General features: G+C 46.1%; 1 protein-coding gene across 1 annotated transcript in view; it reads right to left on the bottom strand.

Moving 5' to 3' along the window:
• Epas1 (endothelial PAS domain protein 1) overlaps nucleotides 1-11,014 on the bottom strand; it is an 81,920-nt gene that overhangs the window by 10,998 nt on the left and 59,908 nt on the right. Inside the window, exon 7 of the mRNA XM_026782970.1 lies at nucleotides 3,181-3,287. Coding sequence (XP_026638771.1) covers nucleotides 3,181-3,287 — 107 coding nt within the window. The remainder of the gene's footprint in view (nucleotides 1-3,180; nucleotides 3,288-11,014) is intronic.

The raw sequence follows: 11,014 nt of genomic DNA, 5'->3' as shown, positions 1-11,014 counted from the left end.
TAAACCATAGTTAGTTCATCTCTCCGTCTGGATAGATGTTTCTTCTGTCTCCTCCCTTTTCATGGGGGAGTAGTACCTCAGTCTATGGATAAACCGTAGCTAGTTCGTTCCTCCGTCTGGATGTTTGAGTTTTCAGTTGTTGTGAATAACACCGCAATACACATCTGTGCCCAAATCTTTGTTTGACTGTCATCTCATTTCTCACAAGGGTTTAGCAAGAAGTGAAACTTCTAGATTATATGCTAAGATCATGCTTTTATTATCAGCAACAGCCGAATTATTTTTCAGAGTGGTTGAGTCATCCTAATCTAATCTTTCGGATGGAATATTGTACTGTAAGGAGGAACGACATCACCCTTTAACGTGAGGAGACTCAGGACTCAGGGTAGGAAGGCTTGACTTACTTCACGATGCACGAGACAATAGGACAGCGTTGAGACAGGTAATGGGTCTTCCGATTCCCAAGGCAATCAGTCCTCCCTGACTACATTATGTCTGAGCCCAGAAACAAGCGAGAAAGCAAAGTCTGCTATGGCCACTTGGTTAAACCAACATGGACTCCTGGGGCAAAGAAGGAACTCTGGTCTTTTCTGTTGTCCTTTTTTTTTTTTTTTTTTTTTTTTTTTTTTTTTTTTTTTTTTTGGTGCTATGGAGACCCTCTTAGCTGCAAGGGAAACAATTCTTGCACAATTTCAAGTCTGAAGTTAACTCATTTAGACAGTTCTTAATGCAAACCACACTCAAGGCTTTTAGTCTTTCTGATGAAACAGTTCACCAAGCAGAGCTTGCAACTGCATTTCCAGTAATTGCAGGCAAACGCCTGCTCCGTCAGCAGAATCTAATTCACACCAGCATCCTAATATTCTCATTAACGCCAGCCTTGGTGAGGGGCCTGCTACTTGGTAGGGAGATAGGCTTTTTATGGCCTTTAATCTTGTTTTCCTAAGAGCACAACAAAGAGAAGCCACTCCAACCCCTCCTTTGAGAGTAAAGATGTATAAATTATTAATCCATTTGGAAATGATGACTTTCAATTATCTAAATCTGCTTGAAGACTGAGCTTCTCCAGGCATTTTGGTGGGAAACACGTACAGGCTGAGAGGCACACGGGGATGAATTGGAGACATGTAACTTAGACCTGCTTCGAACCTGAGCCTCCGCCTTGGCAGGGATGAGTGTAGCTGTATTGCAGGGGGAGGTGGGATGGGGACACTCCTGTCACAACTGACGCTGTTCCCAGCCCATTTAAACTCAGTGTGCTGCAGTGCTCTCAAGCAGAGGCCTCTGTACTCAGGGCAGCTTTACCTAACTCCACCGGGGAACAACCACAACAAGAAACAAAAAACAAAACCCAGAGTCTGTACTTTCTATTTAGACCATGAGTTATCTTTAAGTGTGCTGGGAGATTAAATATATGGATTAAGTAAAAACAACATCTAACCAAAAAGTTTTTCCATATATTTCCCCCAGGAGTCATCCTCAAAACCAATAGGACCAATTTTTTTTTCTTTTTCTTTTCTTTTTGGCTAGCTCTTTTTTTTTTCATAGAACACAGTGTTCTAAAGAGGGAGGAGCCTTTTCCTATGCCTGCCTGGTGAGAAGTCCATTAGCTATCTGCGCATTCCACTGTGTCCTTCTGTTCACCCCTCCCCTGATGATAAAGTACAATACTGTCCTCCAAGAATTCAATTCAGATTCAATTCAATCCCAGAATTCCCAGATGCTTAAAAAAAAAGTCCTTGCCTCCCTGTTTTGACAGATCCCTTGGCTTAGAAGGCTAAGGAAGGAAGGAAGGCAGACCCCGAGACACTAGCTGGTGAGTGAGGCCAGAGCTGGGCAGAGTGCAGCTGTGTATCTCATCCAACCTGCCATGCGAGTGGGGAACCTTTAGGAAGCACAAAAGCATTAAACCCTTCAAGAGAAGGCTACAGTCTCTAGTTGGGTCACAGTCATGGCTTCCGGGAGCACCCTGGTCTCTTTCTGCCATCCCTGGGCCCCTGAGTAGGGTTGGATATAGGCTTTTTGTGTTTGGATATTTGGGGATTTTTGCCAGAGATCACAGCGAGAGACTTGTCTGAGATACCATAATGCTTCCTGCTGTATTATTAGATCAGATGAAACCCAAATGTCACAGGGAGAACAGGGAGAAACTCCCTCCACCCCCCTCTCCATGCTGTATGCAGCTTGTGGAGTTACTGCATAGAGGGTCTGAGCTCCAGCTGTCCTGACTGGGAGGCAGAGGAAAGGGAAACAGACTCGGGACTAGGACCTGTTTCCTATGTTGTCATTATGGCTCCTGGGAAGCATCTCGGGGTTTTACCCATTTGAATCTCCTATCCCACACTCTCATCAACCCTGTCTGTACCAGTGTCATGTTCGGATGCTCTCTCTCCCAAATATATCTTTGTTTTTGAAATTAACGTTCACTTGGTGCTCCAGACACTGTGAGAGATGCTGAGGTTAGAGGCCAGCCAGCTTCAGGGAGCCCAGCCTCTTTCCCCCTCTGAAATAAGACCCCTTACGGAAGAGATTAAGTCTGTCAATTCCTAGTCTTCAGAGGACAAGACATTACCTCGGAGCATCTACACATGGGAAGACTACATTGGGAAGCTGGCTAAGGGAGCACTACAGAACCACCGTCTTCAAGAAGGCGACCACATGCCAAGAAAAGCCACTAAATTCTTTAAAAATTCAACTTAGAAAAAAGTGTCTCATTGCATCAGCCACATGTCAAGTACCACCTAGGTCATGTGTGACCTATGAGGACACAATGGTGCCACGAGAGAGGTTGGGCTGGACATTTTTGGTCCAGGTCCCTCACAGTCCAGGCCTTCACCCCATGCTTACACTGTGCTACCTGGACAGCCCCACCCCTTCACACTCTCTCCTCTGTTTAGCTCCACCCTCCTCTGCCCTTACAACCCATCCCACTCCCTTCTGAACTCTCCCAGACCCCTCCCTATGCTGGGGTACTTGACTGCCTACGAGGACCTCAGAGTCTTTTTCTTAATTCGCATGAAATCATCTATAGGCTGCTGGCAGCTGTGACTCTCTGACCATCCTGATGGCATCTACTTCATGTGCCACCTAAGATGGTGACCGTGGGAGGCCAAGGCTGTGTCTTGTTAATCATACTCCTCATGGGCAGATGACAAGGACACGGGTACTCAGGAAACTTACAGTTCTGGTGACTTTTGGTCATGTTCTCCGAGTCCAGGGCATGGTAGAATTCGTAGGCAGAGCGGCCAAGGAGCTCCTCGGGGTGGTAACCAATCAGTTCCATGATTCTGATGAAAAAGAAACCAACAGGTGAGGAGGAAAGGCCAGATGAGCTTGGCAGAGCATGCGAACGGGACTTCTGGAAGCTCAACCGAGAAAGCATCAAGTTCATACCCTGGTCACCACGTGTTTATTCAAGCAAGACCCCGTCACACTGGGCCTGCAACTGTGGATGGTCCTCCCGCCACACCTCCTGTCCTTCCTGAAGTCCTGCACACACAGCCTACTATCTAAGAAGTCCTGGGGCCAGGAAGGGTTCACCTAGCTCCACCTCCCGGCTCATGCAGAAGAATTTGTGGAAATCCAGGAGGGCAGAGGGGTGGTTTGATGTTCAGGCAACTGCCCAGGTCAGGAGAGGAACAAGAGCTGAGGCCTCCTGACTCTCAGCTCAAGCACATTCTAGTAGACGTTGAGGAACATTTAAGTGGACTCCTGTGGCCCAGGAGGGGAGATGGCTTGATAAGGAAGAGCCAGGCAGGGAGAGCCATCTGTGCTGTGGTGTCACCCCCTGCTTCTCAGGTGCCATCTGTGACCCTAGGTATGTCTCCAACAGCTCCTTTGATCCCCTCTCCCCATCTCTAGGAAAGGAGGACAGAGATTGCTAAGGGGGAGAAACAGGAAAACAGTCCTCATAGATAAACAAGCAGCAAGGCCGGAACAGGGCACGACTGTGCCGAGCATGGATGTGTTCATTTTGTGTGGTGTCTGGTTTGGGTGGGAACCGGCTAGGGGAGCCATGGAGAAGCACTGAAGCCTCTGTGTAGAGATGTGTGCGTGAGCAAAGGGCTGCTCCGGAAGCACTGCAGTGGCCACCTTCTGTGTCACATGTCTTTCCTGGGACTATTTCTCCATCTCGATACATCACACATTTTCTCTCTTGAGTGCATCGTCCAGTTTACTCTGCCTATCACAAGTCGGAGCTGACGATATGGGCTCATTAAGATAATCCTACTTGGAAGCACATTCCTTTGGACATGGTTGTGTCCTGTGTCCCCTGAGCAGAGGCTAAGGACAAGAAGAGGAAAACTAAAGGCCCATGTGCACAACTTGCTGTTCCATATTCCTTCTGTCCACATGGGAATCATGCGTGTGGTTCTCAGACTCCATTCTCCTAAAAGGTTATTTTTGACCTGCTATTCTTTGGGCTGGGGGAAACTGCCCAGGTTCTGGGTATGCCAGAGTCCAGTCTTCGTTCCCAAGCAACTTTTTCGGCTCACTGGCAGTATGCCGTGTACCCTCGGTCCTGGCCTCTTCTCCAACCGTCTGCAAGCCTTAACTCTTGCAGGATCAGCCTGTGGCCTCTCTTTCTCCAGAGTCCCCTCTGATTCCTTTAGCCCTGAAGACCATGTGCAATGGCCCTAGGAAGGAAGCACTTGTCTCTCACATCCTGCCCTTTTTCCTATCATCCCTGCCACAATGCGGGCTGAGCAAGCGCTGATCTCATGTCCTCTTTGCATCTGAGGCACAACAGAGATCTGCCAATTCAGTGCCACCTTATCCCTAACCACCTCCTTTCCTTCCTTGAGCATGGTTGACCACCGCATTGCATGCATGTTTACATGTATGTGCACATGCATGTACATACGTGAGTACCTCTAGCAGTCCATCATAATCTGCAGCCTATCCTTGCATTTTGCATGGTGCCTGCTATTACATAAACAGAAGAGGTATGCTTTCTGACTAGATACGATGACGGAGGTCCACGTCTTTGTCAAACAAAGGTTAGTGCCACTGAGCAAAAGGCTGAAGTGCAGCTGATTCTGCCCTGTATTTCCTTAGTGAGAGGCTGGCTGAATACTTGTGCCAACTGCCATCTCCATAGTGTGAGGGTTCGCCCCCACTTGGTCTCTAGGCTCACTGGCCATCGACATGTTACCATAGCCTTGACCCTGGAGCGGGCACCCGAAGGTACTTGAGCTGAGATGAAGCTGGGGAGAATGAAGATAGGAGCAATGTGTGCTTGTACCCCCACACATATGGCATTCTAGGTAAGTCAGGTACATTTCAAACTTTGTCTGGGAGCCAGAACTATAGTGACAACAGGATGCCCGCCTTACAGGGTCATTGATGGCCAGTCTGACTGGGCAGAGGTAGAATTCTCTAGAAACCCTTAATACTGAATCCACTGGCCTTCTAAGAAAGAGATAATTCTCTTTCCTGGAGGAATCCCATTTCCTTTCACGATTAGGATCTTTCCGTCAAAATGCTCCAAGTAAATATTATAATTAACCTCATAATAAGATGCTTTTATCTAATTATTGCATCGTCCGTTCAAAGGCAGACAATGGGCAAGTTCTGGAAGACAAACAAGCCTAGATTTCAGACTTGCCAGTTATCTTCCCTCTAGCAGCTCTCCTTTATCTTGTCAGCCAAAATAAATATTTAATATCCCTCTTCGTTCCTTTAAACAGACCCCTGTAAAAACTGGGAAATGCACAGAGCCCAAACACAATCACAGAACATTTGGGTCATCAGGCTTCACAAAGCCAGGAAGCCCCAACTTAAAGCTAATGGCCATTCGCCCCTAACCACAGGCACACCGACGCCACAGGGAGGTTAAAGAACTGAGCTTGTTTATGGGGTCTGCTGCTCCGGCCCCTGCGGCCATCCCTGCTCATTTCCCTGGCTGTACCAGAACAGGCTCTGATAGGAGTGACAGCTGCTCTCTCCATTAGGAGAGGAGCCACTTCTTTCTCCTAATTAGAGATCCTTGACTCGCTGGGGGAAGGTCAGCTGGGGTCACCCAGAAACTTGAAAGTCAACTAAGGGCCGATCTGAGAGGAGAGGGTAATGTGAAAAGACCATCAGGTCTCAAAGTTGAGGACAGAGCTTATTCTTGAATAACAAGCAGAAAAAGATGGAGGCAGCAGAGACAAGGCCAGGCAGCTACAAGGAGGCAGGAGAGGAAGAAAGAGAGAGCATAGATGATGCATAGTCAAAAGGTTACTCGGTTCTGAGGCCAGTGTCACCCCAAGAAGGTATGTGGTGGACCAGACTCTGGTGCCGGCCTTCAAAGTGAGATGACTTACTCACCGCCCACAGTGGCTCTGTTCTTAAAACGCTGTGCAAGTGTGACCGTGGTGATAGCTTCGTGGGTTAAGTGCTCACTGTGCAGGCTTGAAGAGCTGAGTTCAGATCCCCAGCCTCTAGGTAAGAAGCCGTCATATGACAGAACATGTCTGTAACTCTGCTGCCAGAGGTGGGGGTGGTATAACAGGCAGACTCTGGGAGCTTACTGGCCAGCCAGTCTAGCCAAAGCAGTAAGTTCCAGGCTCTCTGAGAGAACCTGTTTTTAAAAACTGAGGTCGAGTAGGACAGAGAGAGACACCCAATGCTGACCTCTGACCTTCAGAAGCACGACTACAGGCAAGTGAATACATACATACATCTACACATACATCTACACATAGATGCATACAAAATAAAGTGTGGTATGTTAAAATGCATGTATAAGTACTGCGTAGAATAGCCTAGCAGAACAAGGCAGGAAGGGAATTATTTTCTGAGTGTTGTCCTCTCAAGAGTGACATGCCTCATGGGGCCCACTTTATTCCTCCCAGCCATTAGCCACCATAGGCTGTTCGTAAGCAGGACAGAGCTCATGGACTTCAGATGCCACTCCCTGGAGACCAGGAAGGCCTGGGTGTCATTTCTACCCTGTTCCCTCCAGAGGTAAAGGGTTTAAACAAGAAAGCTACCGAGTATCTAAACTCTTTATGAAGATGAAAGTTCTGAGCACCTTTAAAGCCCCTACTTGTTTCCCGGAGAACGCTTTCATGAGGAAATGCTGGCACTGAAGTCTGTTCTTCCCTTCCATGCCTTCACGGCCCTTGAGACACTCATGCTTATTCTGTATGCTTATAAGCATTGGCAATGCATTTCTTTAATGATATATCTAGACTACTCCCTGCTTAGATCTCAAGACCTATTCATTTTAATACATTTTTATAGAGATTGTATTTGTATACTCTATTGTATAATTTGGTTAAATAACAGTCCTTAAACCTTGCACACCCCTCAAAATATTACCCAGTTATATGAAATCTATACAGCCAGCTCTATGGTTGATGAAAAACCAATTTCTACTCTCTCGGTGAGATGCACTGTCTGTCCGTAGGGTGAAGTGATGCACCAGGAGGTAGCTGGGTCTCCATTCTAGACCAGTCTTACCCTGCATGCTACCAGCCAGCTTTCAGCAGACAAAACCCCACAAACAGTACGAGAGAAATGTGAGGAGCAGATCATGGAATGGTTCGAACCCTGAGACCTAGGAAACTTGGAGGTAAACTCCAGAGAGAAATTCTCGAGCATTTCTAGCAGTCTAGATGAGGCAGGACAACACATGAGTATTTTACCCACTCCAGCATGGTTAGGGGCTGATTCCAGAACACTGTCAGCTGAGCAGGAACAAGGGCACAGGAATCATTAGAGTGTAGCTTTCAGATCTAAAGAAGTACATGGTAACCACTGAGAGGTATAGAAAGGGTTAGTGTATGGGCCTGCGAAAGTACTCAGAATCAATTTTACATACAACCAGAATATGTGCACTGTCCTTGCAAAAGATAACCCTGCACTTAAGACACTTACCATCTGCTAGAAAAAGCAGCAAAAAGTTTATGAAGTATCTCCAATGTTCAATAAAGAAGACAATATTTTACAATTAATTAGCTTGAAGTCAGTCTGTTTTTTTTTCTTTTCTTTTTTTTCTTTTTGAGACATGGTTTCTCTGTAGTTTTTGGAGCCAGTCCTGGAACTCATTATGTAGACCAGGCTGGCTTTGAACTCACAGAGATCTGCCCGCATCTGCCTCCCAAGTGCTGGGATTAAAGGTGTGTGCCACCACCACCCAGCATTATTCTTGGACTTAAACATAGATGTCTTCACACATGTGTGTCTCGCACCTTTTTACTCTTTATAATTTCCTCCTTAAAATTGCATTTGTGTGCACGTGTGTGGGTGTGCATGCAGCAGCCAGAAGACCACTTGTGAAAGTCGAATTTGTCCTTCCATCATGTGGGCTCGGGGGATCAAACTCATTCTCTCAGGCTTGGCAACAGATGCCTCTTGGAGGAGCCATCTCACCAGCTTCTCTCCCTGAGCCTCATCTCTTTTCTTACTTCATTCTTATTGCTCCTAAGCTCTTTGAATAAAATGAATTCACCATAAATCTTTCCCCCAAAGGTTTATTTTAACTGTGTGTGTATGCATGTATGTATACATGTGAGTACAGGTGCCAGAGGTTGGATTCCCTTGTAAGTAGAGTTACAAGTAGCTGTAATTATATGTGTGTCTGGGTGGGGAGTGTGGGTTGGGGACAAACAGACAGACCTAACTCTGCAAGAGCAGGTTCTCTGCAAGAGCAGTATGCACCCTTAACTACTGAGCCATCACTTCAGCTCCTTACCATAAAGTCTTCCTACCTCGCTAAGCTAACTCCTGGTTATGTCCTATATTGTTTTCACAAAACAGGGTTGCTCTCAAATTCCTTGCCTGTAAAGACCAAATGGTGGTATTCATTAGTTTCAAATGCTTACTATAATTTTCATATATCTTTCCAAGGTTTCATATATCCGTCCAGGGTTTCTACTGCTGTGAAAAACACTATGACTGAAAAGCAAGTTGGGGAGGAAAGGGTTTATTTGGCTTATGCTCTAGCATTGCTGAAGAAAGTCAGGACAGGAACTCAAACAGGGCAAGATCCCAGAGGCAGGAGCTGATGCAGAGGCTATGAGGGGTGCTGCTCATTGGTTTGCTTCCCATAGCTTGCTCAGCCTGCTTTCTTATAGAACTGAGAACCAGCAGCCCAGGTATGGCACCATCCACCATGGTGATCAATCACTAATTGAGAAATGCCTTACAGCTGGATCTCAAGGAGGCCGTTCCTCAACTGAGGCTCCTTCCTCTCTGATGACTCTAGCTTGTGTCAAGTTGACACACAAAACAAATCAGTACACAGGAAGACTCACCAAAAAAAAAAAAAAATCACACAGGGTCTACATGTGATTTTTCCAAGAAAACCTCTAGTCTTGATGAATGGCTTTCTTCACAGTTATTTTACGTGGCCACTAGATGGCATCTCCACATGACTTAAAAAACCCAACCCTTTTAAAGGATTTGAAAATGACTGGTCTTCCTTGGAAGAGTGGAATGTTGTGTGTTGTAGTATAAATTCACTGTGGTTTCATTAGGCTGCTGGTATCTCAGGCTCAGAACTCTTAGTTACCAGCGATCATTTCTTCCTTCTTTGATCTAATAGTTTAGACACATGGCAGATGTTCCCTAGTATTCAGATACACGAATTAGTTCCCTAGTATTTTATGAAGCAGACTAATAACTTATATTTGCGCGCACAGAGAAGAAGAACATCAATTATGCTGACAATAAACTCAGAATGCTGGGGCAGGAGCATCCTTGAGAGGGTGGGTGCTGGAGACCTGGCTAAGCAACCTTACATCTTGTTGTCTGGGTGACAACAGTCAGTCATAAACAGATTGCACACCCTTCACCTGTAAAAGCAGATGCTCACATCTCCCAACATGACATCTGAAAAGTTTTGGGTTCTAGACCACTTTGGATTTTGAATTTCCAGGTTGAGTTAGGAAAGTCTAGACAATAATTTTCCCAAACTCTCAAAGCTGAAACATGTTTGGTTCCAAGCTTTTCAGATAAGCAATCATGTCTCAGTCATTACTAGTCTGTACATAACTGGCAGAAGTTATTGGAGGGTTTTAAAGCATTTACTGTCTCAATAATTAACAGAGAATATCAAGCGCCCCTCCCCCTCCTAAGGGAGCATAAATGTGTCTTGAACCATAGGGGCATCAGAATTGTTTTTTTTTAATTGACTAATTGTGGGAACCAGAGAGTTCAGCAAGTGATTAGAGACTCCTGTGCTGTCTCTCTCTTCCCTTTCTATGACCACCCCCTTTTCTCTTATTAAATGTCTGAAGACCACAGACACCATCAAAGGAAAGTACCAAACTGCCTCAAATGTGACTGTGGATTCAAGCTGCCTGCCTTTCTTGTCTCTGGGTAAAATGGGGGGAGCCCTGCCCTGCACTGGTCATCACATGTAGCTGCTGGGTTTGGAGCAACTCTCACACACACACACTGCTCACCATCTCAACATAGTGAGAACAGAACTAGCCCCTCCTCCAACCCAAAGCAATGGAGAAATAACACTGAGGGATTAAACACTTAAAATAGTCCCTTCGTCAACTGTCTTGCCGGTACCCTGGTTACCTAATCCACTAATCAGTTAACGCTCCATGTGGCACAGCACTCTCTTTGTGTTTGCATCCTGCCGTCGTCTCTCCAGCACAGCAGAACTGTGTGTGTTGGGCCAGGGCCTTGCCATCAGGTTCCTTGAAAGGCAAGGTTATGCCGGAAATAGAGTGTGTCCTTAGACATCATAAGCAGCATCTCTCTCTCTCTCCACGATGAGTCATGAGGCCCTAAATCATAGGATCCTTCAAGCGAGTATCTACTCTGCTTGTCCGTCCTAAGCCAGACTGAAGAAGTTACCACTGTGCCCCTCTCCTTTCTGTGTACATGGTATCTTCAGTTCCTTTGGGTGCCCATTTCTTGTGATATTCTCTCCTTCCTTTAACCCAGGGCAAGTGTTTTTACCTGAAACCCATTCAAACCACAATAGTGAATGAACAGATTAGCATCGAACTAACTTTCCATGGAATATTTCCCTCATCTTAAAAATAATCAATGTCACTGGGTGGTG

This window comes from Microtus ochrogaster, chromosome 16 (assembly GCF_000317375.1).
Source record: "Microtus ochrogaster isolate Prairie Vole_2 chromosome 16, MicOch1.0, whole genome shotgun sequence".
NCBI lineage: Eukaryota > Metazoa > Chordata > Mammalia > Rodentia > Cricetidae > Microtus > Microtus ochrogaster.
The sequence above is the reverse complement of the archived record's forward strand: the minus strand, read 5'-3'. Positions and strand labels throughout refer to the sequence as shown.